A 19,941-nucleotide genomic window follows, 5' to 3' on the forward strand; every position below is an offset into this window, starting at 1 on the left:
CAGGGCTATCGTCTGCAGATTGCTATGAAACCCCATGTTTCAGCAGCGTTCTCTTTTCTCGCACAGAGGAAAGCACGGCCCACATCCTGAAGGAGGAAATCTCCTCTCTTCTATACAAAGGTACGATTCAGGTGGTACCCCACAATCTGATAAACCAGGGTTTATTTTCCCGTTATTTTCTGTACCCAAAGAAGGACGGTTCCCTCTGTCCTATTCTGGACCCCAGGGTGTTGAACAAACAATTGAGTAAAAACAGATTCATAATGTTAACCCATGGTTCGCTCGCCCGTCATGAAACAGAACGACTGGTTCACATCGGTCGATCTGAAAGATGCTTTTTTCCACATAAGCATTTATCCACCACACCGGAAATTTCTTCGTTTCGCCTATCAAGGTATTTGTTACAAACTCACGGTGCTTCCGTTCGGGCAAAAATTAAGCCCCCAAACTTTCTGTTTGCGTGTGGAAGCGGGCTTCACTCCCCTGAGAATGTCTGGTCTACAGATCCTGACATACATATGCGATTGGCTCATCATAGCCAATTCGAGGGAAAAGGTGTTGCAGGACACCTCTCGTGTGCTCGTGCACATCCCATCTCTGGACTTCAGGGTGAATGTGAACAAGAGCAACTTTACGTATGTGGCTAGGACCAGCGCATTCCGGAAGAGTGACCTAGATAGTTCGTAGGGCTGGGACAACGTGTCGACGTCAAAATACGTTGACGCAAAATATGCGCGTCGATTCGTCAGACTCAAAATAAAGTTGCCGGCGCCGGAGAGTAGTAGCAACCATAGATATACATAATAAAGTATATTATGTAATTAAGTATATTATTTATCATGTATATCTATGGTAGCAACACGAGTGGCTCCTCAGACTTTCAGAAGTACAAGGCTTGCGGGTTGGCGCGGCGCGTACGGAGCAAGCACAGGCATGCGCGCCTGTGTAAAGAGCGCTTGCTCCGTGCGCACACGCGTTTTGCTGTCACGGCTACATAAACAAATTTCTGCACACAGGAAGACAGATGTTTTGGTAATATTTTATGTATTTTAATCATAAAAACAAACGTTTGCATCAAGTGAAAGTATCGGGCACATTGGCTACCGACATAATATGCTCTTTTAAATTTAAAATTTTCAATGTCTTATCGCGCTGATGTGACTGAGGGTATCCATCCTCTAAGTGAGCACAGTTTCATCCCAGGACTATTCCGGTTTTAAACGGAATATTGACGCCCGTAATGCACTCCACATGTAACTGTTTTCACTGTCATGCCGCGGATGCGCGTGGCGTTTCTGTTGCGTGTCAGCCACAGGGCGGCTGCGTGGCGTTTTCTCTGCCTCTGCCCTCTAGAAGCGTGTCTGACGCGGCACTGCTGCTGCTATTGATGCGGAGGGAAGCCCTATACTTAAAGGATTACTTCAGCGATTAGCATATGGCTTTGTATCAGTAGAAACCCAGGAGTATATTCAAATTATTGTGCTTTCCCCGCTCATATCCCCCTGAGACAAGAGATTTATGCATTTTATTTCTGAAAAAATTCCTCCTATGATGCAAATTGATGATTTTTGCATCATAGGAGGAATGTTTGGCCAAAGGCTAAAGACTACAGCCAGCAGAGGGAGCCATTTCCGCATGTTTTGAATCTGCGCATGGGGGATGGGAGATTACACTCGCAGCTCAGCTGGCAGCTGCAGGCACTCATTTAAACAGAGCTATGGTGAGCAATGTAAGTCTTTTAACTTCTCAAATAAATTTCTATGAAAGTTAAGCTTGCAAAGGCATGAACTGAAACACGCCAGACTGAACTCTCGTTGTGAATGTATGCCGCGAGTGTAGTCGCGATTACCTCAGCTCTCATCACTCCTGCAGTTAGTGCTCAGTGCTGTGATACTCGCGCGGCGACTCCATGCGCGCTGGAATCCGTTTAATTCCGGGGGGGCTGAAAGTTAGGTCGGAAAATGTGTGACGTCATTATGTTGTCGGTGGCAACCAGACAGGTGTTGTAGTAGAACCCCCCTTTACTGTCAAAGAGCACAGACGGACCCACCGCCCCAGATTATTGTTGTTTAAAATTAATTACTTGTTAAAACGCGATCATACCATGGGTGTCGGAAGCAAAACTGTGGGTGGTCTCAGAATTAGTTTTTGCTGGAGTAACGTTAGATACAAATATACTATTTGTTATTTGTTTGAGTTATTTGCCCTGCCTTTTGCCGAACTCGCGCTACTCCCTTTTCACATCACAGATCAGAAAGGCATTTTTTTCAATAAAAATTTAAAAAATAATAGAAAAGTGAAAAAAAAAGAGTCAAACACCTAATACGTTTTTCTCGGTTAGGGGTAGGTAAACAGACGTGTTGAATTAGTGACGATAAAAGTGAGAGCGTCCAATATCATTGGTCTTTAAAAGTGGGTGAGTCTTGTCCTCACGACACACAATGGTTCCGACGCCAATGGATCATACACAGACACACGTTAATCATCACTCATAAAGCATTCTTTTTATTTGTGTTCATAGGCTACATACATCCAGCATCTGCCAGGGCTTTAAGTCCCTCATGTGCGCATATTTGGAGAAATAATGATTCATAATCACGTTTGTAAAATATCATGTGTCCCGACTTCAGCAGACTGGTGAGAGTAGGCTAAGTTACATGTTAACGTCCAGCTCACAAACCTCGCGGATGTCTGAACAGAGTTTTGTGTCGGTGTCAAGGTCATGTAAACGTTGTTTACATACTTTTTTTTTTGAGAAGATTTCCCAATTTTACTTTTCTTAACCGTGTTAGTAGTAACGTAACTCAAAAAAAGTCTACAAATACGTTTCTGCTGCTTATTGCTAACCATGACCAAACGAGAGTGAGCGAGGTGATGATGGTGACGAAAGCACTTCCTAAGGAATTATTAAAATAATTATTAATTAGTTTATATCTTATCCACGGCCCATTATTTTAATCCCATTAAAACACAGTATGTTATGTCAGTCTATTTTAATTTATTTTATTTCATTTCATGTTTTAAATACAATACAATTTTAGTCCACAGCCCCCAACAGGGGGGCTGATGCTATAACGAGGGGGGCTGCAGCCCCCGCAGCACCCCTCTTCCCGCGCTACTGGGCGACTCACTCATTATATTGAACAGACACGTTCAGTTTTTAATTGTAGTGTCTTCTCTGTTCTCTAACTCAGTCACAGTAATCAAGTTGGTGGTTGGGAATGGCCTCACAGGGCAGCGAAGCATTCTGGGAATTGTAGTCTTTCATCCCCATGGGACAAAAATACATTTTCTGTCTTTTCTTAGTCTAGAAGACACCAAATTCAAAAATAATTTCACATTTCTACTGCATTAATGACCCAGTTTAAATACAGATTCATCTTCCTAGCGCTGAAGTACCCCTTTAATGTTAAACATAAATAGCCTACTGATACAGCAAAGACAACGTCGGCAGTAGCCTATTGACCACATGGTGTGTGTTTGCTCATGTGATAACAGCAACGTCATACGCACATGACGACAAGGAGATTACTGTTGTGCGTAGAGCGAGTTACTCCTCCCACTTTTGCTAGTTTAACTGAGATGTCTTATCCCGTGCGAAATTGGACATTAAAATTATAAACGTCCTTAGGCTGCGAGCTGAGCTGTGAGTGCAATCTCCCATCCCCCATGTGCGAGTTGAAAACATGTGGAAATGGCTCCGTCTGCTGGCTGTCTTTAGCCTCTGACCAAAAATTGGATTTTTCCAGCAATAAAATGCATAAATCTCTTGTCTCAGGGGGATATGAGGAGGGGAAGCACAATCATTCGAATATACTCCAGGGTTTCTACTGATACAAAGCCATATGCTAATCGCTGAAGTAACCCTTTACATGGTTTATACTAACAGAAAAGTCCACATATATTTGGCCTATACTTGTACTCAATCTTTTGATCAAGATATACTTAAAGGGGGGGTGAAACACTCAGTTTCAGTCAATCTCATGTCAATCTTGAGTACCTATAGAGTAGTATTGCATCCTTCATATATCCGAAAAGTCTTTAGTTTTATTATATTTATAAAAGAAATATAGGCTGTACCGATTCTTTCCGGAAAAAACCGAGCGCCTGGAGGCGTATCGTGTGGGCGGAGCTAAAGAATGACGAGCACACCCAAAGCGTCCTCAAGCGTGGAGAAACCCAAGTATGCTATCGACCCATGTATGCTATCAATCGGATTCAGCTAATACGTGATCCAGAATCAGGCTGAAATAAATTGAACAGGAGAAACAGCAACGGCAGGACGTCGGTCTCTGTGGTATGTACTATTTAGTGGCCTGTCAACATTTGTGTGTCTTTACTCGCAGTTTATGAGGACATGATTTGGTTTATGGACTATTGTATGCGACTAAACCTTAGTTGTAGCAAGCAAAACGGTTTCGCACAACAGACTAGTGTAACGTTATATAGAACAACAATGGAGTAACGTTAACCTTAGGCGCATTTGAATGACGAAGCACGCGATCGTGTCATTTACTGATGTTTACTCACGCGACGACCCAACAGCATAGACATTTGAAGCAGTTTGACTCACCGGCTGCTTCCAAAGCAGGACTGAACCTTTATCGCTGGGACCGCTCCGTCAAAAACACACTTCTTTGGTATGATTTGGTGAAGTCCTGTGACAGCATTGACCGTGGAAATTAGGGATGGGACGATACACTTAAACTCACGATACGATGCACCTCGATATGCCAGGGATATGATACGATACGATATCAAAATATATTTTTTTCTTTCCAAATCTGTGATTTTTTTTTTTTTTTACCACCCAAGTAATGTACTTAAACGAAAGGTAGGATTTTTCTCTTTTTTTGCATTTTGGTTCTATGTTGTTTAAAAAAAAAGGAGAATTTTTAGAAGTCCGCGACCACATCTTAAACAGGGGTGCCAATAATTGTGGTGGGCACTGTAGGGATGTCAATCGTTTAAAATATTGAATCGCAATTAACTGCATGATTGTCATGAGTTAACTCGCGATTAATCGCAATTTAATTGCACCTTTTTAGCAATTGTAAATGTGTCTTAAATTAAGTTTAAATTAAGTTTTTAATATTCTAATCAACATAGGTATGGACAAATATGCATGCTTTATGCAAATGTACATTTATTATTAGTGAAACCATACTTATTCAATAATAATCAATACAGCATGAAGACTAGACATATCAAAGGTCAAAGATATGTTTATCTAAGAAATTGTTCATGTTTCTTAAGCCTAAACTTTAAAATAATGAGTAAGTAGTGATTTCTCACTTAGTTTTTACACTGGCAGTTTAATTCAGAGCAGGGCACAGTTTGTATGAAAAATTGTTAATGTGTACCAGTGAGCGAACCAGAACCACACCATACCTGGAAGAGGTCCTTATTACACGAGTGGAATATAGTGTGGCCCCTTTAAGAGATCCGCATTCCCTGTTGAACTGCCGGTATTTGGGTATTTTGTGTGTGCTCGCCGAACTGCCGTTATTCACGTGGACAGTGTGGAGAACACGGACGACTCGGAAGTGCGCTTGTTCAGGAAAGTAACCTGTGCATTCGTTTTAGCCGATTGTAATGTATTTAGTTCAATAAAACATGTGTACTGTAAGCGGTGATGGTGTTAATGATTTACCTCAGACATGAGTGAGTGAGCTGCAGTGCATCGCGCTCAGACTGCAGAGAATGTGCTCAGTGAAAAAACGCCCTTTTCTTTCTGGAGTCTAATAAAAGTTAAACAGAAAATATGGTAGTTTATGTAGGCAATAACTGCATTTTTGGTTTAGAATATTAATGCTAATGTCAACCATTTTCTTTCCCTATTAATGTTTGCTGCTACATCCTTTGTCTGACTGCTCTCACTTTTTCCAACTACGGGCTATGCCTCAGATCAAACAGAAAATGCACGCTGCGTTTTGTTATGTCTGCCCCACACACACACACACACACACATAATACACTAAATTATTTAACTTGTATACTACGCAAATCATGCAGCAGAGCCATCTATCTTTATTTCGCGATCCATTTTTTTCGACCTCGATGCGTTTCGTCACGTTTTGTATCGCGATATTTTGTCAAACGATATTTCGTCCCTTCCCTAGTGGAAATCCGCGATGTTGTGAAGCTTCCCGTCATTTCGCCGTTCAAATTGGTTCAAATGCAGCGCTGCCTTCCGGGAATGCTGTGCTAAAGCGTTGATATCACCCATAGGAATAAAGTGGAGCGGTAGCGCGGCACGTCATAAGTGTTCACGGACGAGTGAATCTGCAGCTGAGCAGTGTTTACGGGCGTGCATTTCCTCTCTCGCTCTAGTCACGCGCGCGCACCCTACCGGGAGAAGAGCCCGTACAGCCCATACAAGGACCTTCCATTCTATTAACGTCAAACCGAGCCATACTCGGAAAAAACTCTCCAAAACTTGTGAGAAACCGGAAAGAGTATTTTTGACAAAGAAATACTCCATCAAACGTCCAACATTAGTATTTGAAACTTTGTCTATGTTTAGGATGGGAATCCAAGTCTTTAACAGTGTAAAAAGCTCAGTATGCATGAAACAGCATTCCCCCCCCCCCCCCCTTAAAAGTATAATTAAGTATTCTAGCTATACTTGGCTAATAGTTGTATTTAATGAGGTAGTAGGCTATTAAATACTTTTTTCACACAGTTTTAAATACTGTCTTATAACTAGGGCTGTGTATTGCCAAGACTCTGGCGATACAATACGTATCACGATACATGGGTTACGATACGATATATTGCAATATTGTAAGAGGGCAATATATTTCGATATTTCTTTTTTGTGTGTTTTTGTTTTTTATAATTTAAAAGAATAAAGAACACAACCATAAGCCTGAAACACGAGACAAAGTATTTTATTTAATTAATACAGCCTATAATTTATATCACTAATCATATGCAATGTGCAATCTAAGTTAAGGGAAATGTAAAGTGACTGCAGGATTCTTTATGTGTATATGTTTTAAAGGTTCACAGTATAGCAGTGGCTATTTAACAACAGAAAGTGCAGTCCCTTTCATGACTGAATGACTGTTTTATATTTCACACAGAATGCGTTTTTGCAGCGAGAGGCGCCTTTTTGAATGGATTTCGGTTGGCAGAGAGCGTTATGCGCGCTGCTTATGCGCCCTGGGCGCCTCGCGTTTTTGAAGGAGCGCTCCGAGCGCATGAAGTTGAAAAAAAGTCAACTGAGCAGAAAAGCGCGCAACATCATCGCGCTTATGTTCTGTTGTCCAAACGAATGAATGAAGAGGCGGGCCTTCCGTTGTGTTGACCGTTACATTGATTTGACTGACAGTACAGGTGATTCGGGGTTGCCTAGAAACATTAAAGCGCACTGCTCATTTTTGAATGAAAAAACGCCGACCAAAAAAGGGAGTGCAGTGCGCCTCACGCTTTCGAACCTGAAAAACGCGTTCTGTGTGATCGGGGCCTAAAGCTGTTTTCTATAAAGCAGTCTATTGTATAAAGTGCTATTTCAAGAACTGAACTGCAGAGCTGGTGCATCCATATCCACATCACTATTATCTTTCGTACTCCTGCCACCGCTGTCAGTTTTGGCATGTGTTTATTTTGTTACTGAGAGGAAAACATGCAGTCTATTCTATCGAAACACTTCTCAGCAGCGCGGGTGACGTCAGGATGTTAAGCGAGCTCTGTTTCAATGTGTTTCCCGAGTATTAGATAATAACTTGGCCTATTTTGCAAACAAAATGTTTCTTGTCGATTTCCTTAGTGGCTTCTTTTTAGCTGAAGCCAACACTTCACTGAGTCCACACTTCAGCTCTGTATACTGTAGGAGCGGAATAATGCTATCGTCTTGAGAGCTGGGTTTGCTAATGTAAACACTAGTGATGCACGCACTTTTACCTTGCACTTCTCTGGCTCCGCGTCCGTTATACGTTCTGAGATAACACTGCCATCTAGTAGTTGGGTGTTATACAGTCTGTGGTTTAAACCGAACACAAAGCCACGAATCTTGGATGTAAATAAATAAATATATAAATATCGATACAGCGTTTTTGAGAATCGATACAGTATCGCCAAACATAATATCGCGATATTCACGTGTATCAATATTTTCTTACACCCCTACTTATAACTTACTATTGTAGAAGGTGCTATTACGCATGCTCTAGTACAGAATCACTACTGAATCAAAACACAGAATCAAAATACAGGTGAAGGAGAAACAAGTGGTAAAAGTTGCTAATGTAAATGTTTACCCAATCAAACATTTAACTAGCCTGGCTCTGCCCTCCTACGAACTTCCGCTCAATTTTCATTTTCCTTCAATACTACGTCTGGGACTGCTGTGTAGTCTTAGGTTTTCTCCGAACAAATTTTTACCGGTCCAATCTGTAAACAGAGGGAGTGGCTGAGAACAATGACGATGTCGAGTGCTAGTTTGAGATGTAGTTCAGTAATGGCGGCGGTGAAAGATGAAACTAAACCATTCATTGCATTGTGGCACCGCTGCCGAATATCCAGATGTTAAAGCTGGAGCAATAAAAGTCTTTGCTGGGGTTTGTTGTTGGCCATGTTGTGGCCCTCCAACAGGGTAAATTCGGGAAAAGTTTGATTTTCCAGATCGCTTCGTTAGTGATGAAGGAGTTGGCTGAAGCTATTCGAACGGTAACTGTTTCTCGTGGGGTCAGAAGGTATTGCCATCATTTAAGTTACAGGGACTGGTCAGTTATTTTATTGCCGTCCGTCTCTCACCACCCGCGTAAAAATCCCCGGCCGAGTTACCTACTGCTTTTGACAAATGCAAGGTCGTGTTGATGTAATAGCTGTCCGAATCCTGAGTTTTCAACCATATATCACTTCAAAATTAACTTTTTGTAATCATTTTTGACCACTGCAGAACACCATACGGTTGCTTTGCTGTTATTAGGATGCATTTATAGACTTGTATTTCCTTAAAATGCTGGCAAGTATTTAGAAGAGCAATACATTTCATCACCGCTCAAACAAATTAAAGGGGTACTTCAGCGCTGGGAAGATGAATCTGTATTTAAACTGGGTCATCAATGCAGTAGAAATGTGAAATTATTTTTGAATTTGGTGTCTTCTAGACTGAGAAAAGACAGAAAATGTATTTTTGTCCCATGGGGATGAAAGACTACAATTCCCAGAATGCTTCGCTGCCCTGTGAGGCCATTCCCAACACCACCAACTTCATTACTGTGACTGAGTTAGAGACACTACAATTAAAAACTGAACGTGTCTGTTCAATATAATGAGTGAGTCACCGCGCGAGTGTCACAGCCCTGAGCACTAACTGCAGGAGTGATGAGAGCTGAGGTAATCGCGACTACATTCGCGGCATACATTCACACAGGAGTTCAGTCTGGCACGTGTTTCAGTTCATGCCTTTGCAAGCTTAACTTTCATAGAAATGAATTTGAGATGTTTAAAGACTTACATTGCTCACCATAGCTCCGTTTAAATGATCCTGTCTGCAAGCTGAGCTCTCCCTGCCAGCTGAGTGTAATCTCCCATCCCCCAATGCCGGATTCAAAACATGCGGAAATGGCTCCCTCTACTGGCTGTAGTCTTTAGCCTCTGGGCAAACATTCCTCCTATGATGCAAAAATCGTCATTTTGCATCATAGGAGGAATTTTTCCAGAAATAACATGCATAAATCTCTCGTCTCAGGGAGATATGAGGGGGGAAAGCACAATAATTTGAATATTCTCCAGGGTTTCTACTGATACAAAGCCATATGCTAATCGCTGAAGTAACCCTTTAAAAATAAAAGCACTTAAACATTTGAATTGGTCCGTTATTTATAGCAGCATTTATTATCATACCAAGCATATGACATCTTATTTACAGCATATAATGATGTTACGGACCACGTGAGCGCCGCGTTCCCCATCACAAAACTCTCCTCTCCACCGTGGCGTGAATAAATCACAATCCGAATGCACGAGTTTTAGGTTTTATCCTATAGTTTTATTACTGAGGTGGCATGCACATGTCCACTTTTATTTTGTCGGATTTCCATGAGTGAAACAGGCGAAGGGCGCATGACATAAGTCACAACCAAACGTTAGCGATTGGTTATGGCAGATCCAGAGTGGCTCAGGGCAGATCCAATAGTTTTAAACCTCAACAGGGTGCCTGTCTTCACGGAAATAAACCCTTGTCAATGGAGAGCTGCCAGACTCTATGTACAAATGAAATGTACGAGAGTCTGGTAAAACCAGGCTAACATTAAAAAGCATATAAATCCAAACTGCCAACCGTTACAGAATGAAAAGTAACACCTAAATAGGAACATAGTAGTTTACTTAAAGGGTTAGTTTTACCCAAAAATTAAATTTATGTAATAAATGACTCACCCTAATGTCGTTCCACACCCTTAAGACCTCTGTTCATCATTGGAACACAGTTTAAGATATTTTAAATTTTAGCATATGCAGTCAATGCCCACTTTACTGTCCATGTCCAGAAAAGGAATAAAAACATCATCAGAGTAGTCCATATGTGACATCAGTTGGTTGATTAGAATCTCTTGAAGCATCGAAAATACATTTTGGTCCAAAAATATCAAAAACTCAGCATTGTCTCCCAGGTGAAAAAGTCGTACTATTAAATGCATTAAACATGCATTATAATATATTTCTATTGTACTAAAAACATACTTAAGTACATTTTTAATGCATTTAATAGTACGGATTTTTCACCTGGGCTTCTCTTCCAAGTTCCTCCAAAAAGATTCAAACAGTGTGAATTGATCAATGATTCGGGTCGCCAATGTCACGTGATTTCAGCAGTTCGGATCGCATCAAACCGCTGAAATCACGTGACATTGGCGACCTGAAGCATTGATCGATTCACTAATTTATTAACAGTTTTAATCTTTTTGAAGAAACACGGAAGAGAGGACAATGCTGAATAAATTCATAGTTTTTGATATTTTTGGACCAAAATGTATTTTCGATGCTTCAAGAGATTCTAATCAACCAACTGATGTCACATATGGACTACTTTGATAATGCTTTTATTCCCTTTCTGGACGTGGACAGTAAAGTGGGCATTAACTTCATATGCTAAATATAACTAGTATACTAAAATATAACATTAAACTGTGTTCCGATGATGAACAGAGGTCTTGCAGGTGCGGAACGACATTAGGGTGAGTCATTAATGACATAAATTTCATTTTTGGGTGAACTAACCCTTTAATGTGCTATAAGTGTGATTTTATGTTCACTTTGGTCTACTGAGAGAATACTTAAATGTGTACTTTCATAAACTAAAAAAAAAAAAACAGTGCAACAAGTATTAAAATAATAAACTATTAGCATACTTATTTGTACTACAAGTGAACTTATGAGAAACGTAGCTGTGAATTTGTCAATACTCAAACTGATGCTTACTCATTTCCCTCACTCCATCCTCCAGCCTGTGACCCAGAAATAATTCAAACTCAGCCATCTTAAAGGGAACCTCAGTTCTCTAATTGCACCACAAGTAGGTGAGGAAAAATGACAGAGTAAGTTTCCTGAGGAGTCATGACTTATGAGCAAGGATACACAGGTGTATCCTTCCCTCGCATCCTAAAGATGTGGAGATAAGACGAGCCAAAAGGAAGCCACGAAAGGAAACGAAGGTGCACAAATAAAATTTAAAAAAAGAAGCACCCTAGTTGTGCACTTAAAAAGTTTACTGTTAAACTTATAATACACTTAAATATTTAGCCTACTTTATATACTAAAAAGTGGGCCAATTTAGTCTCAAACATTATTGAAACACTTACAAGTCTACTAATAGTACATTGACATTAGTATACTAACTACGTAAAGTATACTTAAAAAATATACAACATTACTTAAGCATAATTAATAAAATAAACTTAAAGTGTTGCTATTACTTTTTTGTAAAGGGAACTAAACTGAATCATGACATGATTATCTTTCTAAAGCTGGTTTGCAGCAAAAACTGGAACTTTTTATGTTTAATTGTCCTGTTTATAATTGTGATGCTGCTTTGAATTATTGTGAGCTCTTTGAAGACACTGTGTGGGCTATATAAAAGTTTACAAAATGTGAAATGAAATGGTAAGGATAAATAAAACATTAGAACATATAATAGCAATCACAAGTGATTATTTAATATTACGATTAAAAGACATGCATACTTACAGTATTTGATGATCGCAATGTTCACTGGTGCCGTGCAGGTGACCATAGCAAGATTTTGGTGCTCTTTTTCCAGCATATTGATAAAATTATTTAGAAAAAAAAAATGACAAACTGATTATTTAACAAAAACAAGTTACGTACTTATACAACGTGCACTGCATATCAGCTACAGATTGACAGGTCCTTCTTCTTTTAGTTTTATGGCGGACGGTTGCCTGAAACAACCAAACAACCGTGAATTTGGATTGGTTGACGCTGAACACGAGGATCCGCATTTGACCAATTAGAGAGATCTCCGTACAATCCTATATAAAGTGAACCAATGGTTGGGATCAGACCATGGTTTTACGCAGAGAAGGTCAGCGGAATTGTCGAATAGAAAGCCAGATCATCCGCGCATGCCCAGTATCACCGGTCCACAAAAATGAATCAATAGTGGAGAAACGAAGCTTTACGAAACTATGAATCAATTGATTCACTTGTTCGAAGCTCCCGAAGCGCCACACGCTGGTGACGCCTGCTGGTCATAATACAGTAAATTCAACAAAAATTCAGCCAAAACATACATCAAAAATAAATGTATATAAACTTTAAAAGAAGATTATCAGAAAGCCTAGATCATGAGTATAGGCATATTAATAGACTTACAAAGTACATTTAAAAAAGAACAAGTTGGGAACATAATTAAATTTCATTTGGTCAATTTCACACATTAAAAATAATTTAACTATATCGAAGCCTCAAAGTTATGCATTAATTCCATGATTTTCTCATATATGAACTACTGCCTCATCAGGTGGGACTATTACATTCAATAGAAATATAATATAACTTTGAAAATAATGGATAAAAAGTTTATAATGCATGCATCTTTGAAAAATTAAACTATATATGATCCTTTAGATATTTGACTTAAAAAATGTAATGGGTTAATTAGACAAAATTGCAATTCATGTAGGCCTAACCGTACCTACTACTATATGGGATAGTGCAATATGGCATAGAAGAAGTGCTTTTGGGCATTTAGCCTTTTCTTAGAGACTTTTTCCACATAGACAATCATAATGACTGTATCTGTTCCCCGAAATAGATAATATAGAGGCTGTATCTGTCCACCAATAAATATAAAAACTAAATACATTAATGCATAAATTAATTAATTATTACCATTTAAGGGTGCTAATTTAATTGATTTCCAACAAATGTTAAACAAATATAATATGCAAACAATTGATATAACTCCCTTTTTTTAATGGAAAAAATATCCCTTTCTAATCACTTTTTGTAAATGGTATAAATCACAAATCATAACCAGACATGCTCTTTTTTTTCTGGTTAACCAAGTTTGTGTGATGAGTACGTGTGAACCAGATTAATCCATTCGTATTCAATCAGATTTTATTTATTCAGCAAACATATGCAGTTAATAACCATTTTAAATACTACACCATTCTATAGAATGCACTGAACAGTTTCACCTATGCCTCAGAACAATTTAACCTATGTAATGAATTAATATCAGTTTCAAATGTGTATCCTAAAATTTGGTTTACTATTGTTCACAGATCTCTCTCTCTCTCTACAGCTTGCCTCCCTGTAAACATGATGTGGATGGACGATGACCACTTTTAATCCATGACATCACAAATGGAGCTCTCGTTTGGTGGTCTATTAATGTCAACAAAAAGAAGAGAAGCTTTTTGACTAAAACTTGTAACAAGACTTGGTCTTTGTGTAATTTACAGTGCCTTGCGAAAATATTTGGCCCCCTTGAACTTTGCAACCTTTTGCCACATTTCAGGCTTCAAACATAATGATATGAAACTGTAATTTTTTTAGAAGAATCAACAACAAGTAGGACACAATCATGAAGTGGAACGAAATTTATTGGATACTTCAAACTTTTTCAACAAATCAAAAACTAAAAAATTGGGTGTGCAAAATTATTCGTCCCCCTTAAGTTAATACTTTGTAGTGCCACCTTTTGCTGCGATTACAGCTGTAAGTCACTTGGGGTATGTCTCTATCAGTTTTGCACATCAAGAGACTGAAATTTTTGCCCATTCCTCCTTGCAGAACAGCTCGAGCTCAGTGAGGTTGGATGGAGAGCGTTTGTGAACAGTAGTTTTCAGTTCTTTCCACAGATTCTCGATTGGATTCAGGTCTGGACTTTGACTTGGCCATTCTAACACCTGGATATGTTTATTTTTGAACCATTCAATTGTAGATTTTGCTTTATGTTTTGGATCATTGTCTTGTTGGAAAACAAATCTCCGTCCCAGTCTCAGGTCTTTTGAAGACTCCATCAGGTTTTCTTCCAGAATGATCCTGTATTTGGCTCCATCCATCTTCCCGTCAATTTTAACCATATTTCCTGTCCCTGCTGAAGAAAAGCAGGCCCAAACCATGATGCTGCCACCACCATTTTTGACAGTGGGGATGGTGTGTTCAGGGTGATGAGCTGTGTTGCTTTTACACCAAACATAACGTTTTGCATTGTTGCCAAAAAGTTCAATTTTGGTTTCATCTGACCAGAGCACCTTCTTCCACATGTTTGGTGTGTCTCCCAGGTGGCTTGTGACAAACTTTAAACAACACTTTTTTCTTCTTGCCACTCTTCCAGAAAGGTCAGATTTGTGCAGTATACGACTGATTGTTGACCTATGGACAGAGTCTCCCACCTCCGCTGTAGATCTCTGCAGTTCATCCAGAGTGATCATGGGCCTCTTGGCTGCATCTCTGATCAGTCTTCTCCTTGTATGAGCTGAAAGTTTAGAGGGACGGCCAGGTCTTGATAGATTTGCAGTGGTCTGATGCTCCTTCCATTTCAATATTATCGCTTGCACAATGCTCCTTGGGAGGTTTAAAGCATCTCCACAACAGTATCTCGGACATGCCTGGTGTGTTCCTTGTTCTTCATGATGCTCTCAGTGCGTTAAACGGACCTCTGAGACTATCACAGTGCAGGTGCATTTATACGGAGACTTGATTACACACAGGTGGATTGTCATTTAGGTCAACATTGGATCATTCAGAGATCCTCACTGAACTTCTGGAGAGAGTTTGCTGCACTGAAAGTAAAGGGGCCGAATAATTTTGCACACCCAATTTTTCAGTTTTTGATTTGTTAAAAAAGTTTGAAGTATCCAATAAATTTCGTTCCACTTCATGATTGTGTCCCACTTGTTGTTGATTCTTCACAAAAAAATTACAGTTTCATATCATGTTTGAAGCCTGAAATGTGGCAAAAGGTCGCAAAGTTCAAGGGGGCCGAATATTTTGGCAAGGCACTGTACTGCTGAGAATCCCCTCTCACATTCTGCAGCGGTTTTGCTTGCAGTTAGGAGTTTCTTAAAGGTTTCTCCCTTCTGTGTCCCTTGCAACTTAGTCTCAAAATTCATATATGTGCTTGTAGATTAAACAAAAGTAGCGTGGCCAACTTGTGCACCTCAGGTTTCACAAAAAGGACAAGTTGTTCTCTCTACTTGGAACAGTATGACATTTCAAGGGGCTTCAATAACTCAACAAGATTGTCACGTGGCAGACATTTTTTGAAGTTCTCAAATACTGCTTTAAAAACTGAGGCCTATATTTATCTTCCCCTCGCTCACAAGTGATGTCCAGACCTTTAAATTGGCGGATGAGATACTTTGTTCAGTCTGTAGGTTTACCTCCCTGGACCTTTAGTGCTTGATGAAATTCACTGAGCTCTATGATCTAACTCTGCAACGGCTGCTGTCAACAAATGTGATCTTCTCTGCAGCTTGAGAGAGAGGCTCCCCAGATCACATGATGACACTGTCTGATACAATTAAAAGGTTGAATTTTGATCCAAACCATCATGTTGGTTGAAATTGACATTTCAATGTTTAAAGGGGGGGGTGAAATGCTGTTTCATGCATACTGAGCTTTTTACACTGTTAAAGACTTGGATTCCCATCCTAAACATAGACAAAGTTTCAAAAACTAAGTTGGATGTTTGATGGAGTATTTCTGTGTCAAAAACACTCTCAAAAAGTCTCAAAAGTTTCGGAGAGTTTTTTTCGAGTATGGGTCCGCTTGACGTCGACAGAGCGGAATGTCCTTGTTTGGGCCGTAAGGGCTCTTCTACCGGAAGGGTGCGCGCACACGTGACTAGAGCGAGAGAGGATATGCACGCCCATAAACACTGCTCTCAAGCTGCAGAACCACTCGTCTGTGCAACACTTCTGTCGCGTTCTCCACTTTATTCCTATGGGTGACGTCAAGCGACTTTAACGCGCCCGCATATCATTCCGTGAAGGCAGCGCTGCATTTGAACCGATTTGAAAGCAGAAATGACGGTATAAGCGTCACAACATCACGCTTCAGTCGTGTCGCAAAAGTGGATGTCGACGGTCACTGCGGTCACATAACTTCACCAAATCAACAATGTTACCAAAGAAGTTTGTTTTTGATGGAGCGGTCCCAGCGATAAGGTTCACTGTCGTGCTTTGGAAGCAGGCGGTGAGTAAAACTGCTTCAAATGTCTATGTTGTTGGCTATCGTTGCGTAAGTAAACATCAGTAAACGACATGATTGTGTAACGTTACAGTTAATTTATCAATGGAGCATGCGATCTATGGTGTGTGTTTAAATACACTTGTTTAGCTGACTAATATAGGTGTCAGTTTGTTTATTGTAAAAATACCCAAACATAAACCTAGGGGACGTTAACACAAAGCGTGCTTCTTCATTCCAATGCGATACTCCATTGTTGTTCTATGTATAACGTTACACTAGTCTGACGTGCAAAACTGTTTTGCTTGCTACTGCTAATGTTTAGTCACACAATAGTCCTTAAACTAAATAATGTCATCATAAACCACGAGTAAACACACACAAATGTTGACAGCCCACTAAATACAGTGCATACCACAGAGATGGACGTCCTGCTGTTGTTGCTTCCCCTGTTCAGTTTATTTCAGACTCCGGATCTGATTCTGGATCATATATTTATTAGTTGAATCTGATTGATAGCCATGGTTTATTTAGGGTAGCGTTTTCTTCTCCACGCTTGAGGACATCACCGCTTTGTGCACGCTCGTCATTCTTTAGCTCCGCCCACACGATACGCCTCCAGCCGCTCGTTTTTTTTCCGGAAAGACTCGGTACAGCCTACCTTTCTTTTATAAGACTTTTCGGAGATACCGGTATTAAAGGATGCAATACTATCCTATAGGTACTCAATGACATGAGATTGACTGAAACTGAGTGTTTCCCTCCCCCTTTAAAGTGTGTTAGATCAGCAATGATTAAAGTCGACCGCACACATGGGTGGAGACAGTGACATTGAACACCAGTGATTTGTAGTCAATGAGCACAAGATCATACAAGTGTGTCTCTCTGCAGAACACTAGTGGGTGTTTCCCATTCAGTGGGGCAGTTTCAAACACATTACCCAATTTGCTCTAATCCACTGAGGGCTTGGTTTAGGGGTGGGCCTTCATGATTTTAGCAAGTCTGCTGAAAAATGGTTGGAAAACATCCATTGCAGTTTGCAAATGGCCACTGACTGGTAAACACATTCCATGCTTTACCAAGAACTCAGAATAATTACAGATTGAACCATTTTTATTAAAAAGTTGAGATATAAAAATAAAAAAATTAAACCAACTATCAAAGAAAAGACAGTTATGTTTATACAGTAGGTCCTGATTATTCTAAATTATATATCAGTAAGGTGTAAAATTGTGTTTAAAAATGAGGGACCACGCTAATAACATTTGCCCATGAAAAATAGATAACTTGATAGGGATTTTAATTATAATTACAGGTTAATAAGAATTTTAAACCACCTAGTTTGGAGAAAATAAAATTAGGGGGCAGATTCCAGATATAGGAGGGCTTATTAATACAGTTCTTTATTCAATTTATTTTAAAGGTGTTGTTTAAAGTGGTAAACTCTTTAAAAAGAAAGTTTAAACCCCCACTCTCAATGGTATTCATAAGTACAGATTTTCCAACAAAATGAGTTTTTCATCCAAACAAAGTTGAGCAGCATTGTATACATCTGAACATACTGAACTATAAAGATTTTTATAATAGCTGGCACTAAAATTCCCTATATTCTTTGGATCTTTCGCAATTTTTCCAGCAACACATAACTGCTCAATTGTTGTAAGAGTAAAATTCTGTGTTCAAGTTTAAAGAAATATGCAGAATTAAGTTCTTATTCTTCAAGTCATCTTTTCCTGTATCTTATATGAGCACTTGACGCCTTCGACAAGTATCATCTAATTTAATTAAATAATCTAATTTAGTCTGCAAAACTGCAATTTCAGATTTTTCCTCCAAAGACATATAATTAAAGTTACAGGCTTGAGATAATTTCATGATCAGGCTGTCCTCAAGAACTATTCTTTCCCTTTTAGTCGGTCACGTTCAACATACGTCATACAGAATCAAAATACAGGAGAAACAAGTGATAAAAGTTGCTAATGTAAATGTAAAACAACGCAATCAAACATTAAACAGAATATAAATCCAAACTGCCAACCATTACAAAATGAAAATTAACACCTAAATAGGAACATAGTAGTTTACTTAATGTGCTATAAGTTTGATGGTATGTTCACTTTGGTCTACTGAGAGAATACTTCAATGTGTACTTTCATAAACTAAAAAAATAAACAGTGCAACAAGTATTAAAATAATAAACTACTAGTATATTGATAAGTTCACTTGTAGTACAAATGAGAAACGTAGCTGTGAATTTGTCAATACTCAAATTGATGCTTCCACAATTCCCTCACTCCTCCATCCTCCAAGCCTGTGACCCGGAAATCAATCAAACTCAGCCATCTTGATTGGCACCTCAGTATTCTAATTGCCCCACAAGTAGGTGAGGAAAAATGACAGAGGAAGTTTCCAGAGGAGTCATGACTCATGAGCAAGGATACACAGGTGTTTTCTTCCCTCGCATCCTAAAGAGGTGGAGCTAAGACGTGACAAAAGGAAGCGAGGAAAGGAAACAAAGGTGCACAAATAAAAAAATAAAAAGCACCCTAGTTGTGCACTTAAAAAGTTTACCGTTAAACTTATAATTCATGTAAATGTATACTTTATATACTAAAAGGTCGGCCAATTTAGTCCCAAGCAGTATTGAAACACAAGTTTACTACTAGTACATTGACATTAGTATACAAACTACGTAAAGTATACTTAAAATATATACTTGAACATTATTAAAGCATACTTAATAAAATAAACTTAAAGTGTTGCTATTACTTTTTCGTAAAGGGAACTGAACTGAATCATGACACGATTATCTTTTTACAGCTGGTTTGCAGCAAAAACTGAAACTTGTCTTATGTTTGATGTTTACATAATTATGTTTAATTTTCCTGTTAAATATTGTGATGCTGCTTTGAATTGTTATTGTGAGCTCTTTGAGGACACTGTGTAGGCTAAAAAGTTTACAAAATGTGAAAATAAAATGAACATAGTAAGAATAAATAAAACGTTAGAACATATAATAGAAATCACACGTGAATATTTTATATTACGATTAAAAGACTTACAGTATTTGATGACCGCAATGTTCACTGGTGCCGTGCAGGTGACCATAGCAAGATTTTGGAGATCTTTTTCCGGCATATTACTAAAAATTGACAAACCGATTATTTAACAAAAACAAGTTACGTACTTATACAACGTGCACTGGCACTGCATATCAGCTACAGATTGACAGGTTCTTCTTCTTTTACTTTTATGGCGGATTGATGC

The 19,941-nt window shown here is 39.1% G+C and overlaps 1 protein-coding gene across 3 annotated transcripts in view; it reads right to left on the minus strand.

Moving 5' to 3' along the window:
- The window catches only part of mvda (mevalonate (diphospho) decarboxylase a), a 108,270-nt gene extending 88,329 nt beyond the window's left edge, over nt 1-19,941 (minus strand). The window contains exons 1-2 of one of the 3 annotated variants that reach the window (XM_067419926.1): nt 19,737-19,869; nt 12,196-12,258 (exon numbers count right to left, since the gene is read on the minus strand). In XM_067419926.1, the coding sequence (XP_067276027.1) occupies nt 12,196-12,241 (46 nt within the window). In that variant the 5' untranslated portion in view covers nt 12,242-12,258; nt 19,737-19,869. Of the gene's footprint in view, nt 1-12,195; nt 12,437-19,736 lie in introns of those variants that run through there. The other 2 variants (XM_067419925.1, XM_067419924.1) reach the window with 2 other exon arrangements.

This window comes from Pseudorasbora parva, chromosome 16 (genome assembly GCF_024679245.1).
Source record: "Pseudorasbora parva isolate DD20220531a chromosome 16, ASM2467924v1, whole genome shotgun sequence".
Lineage (NCBI taxonomy): Eukaryota > Metazoa > Chordata > Actinopteri > Cypriniformes > Gobionidae > Pseudorasbora > Pseudorasbora parva.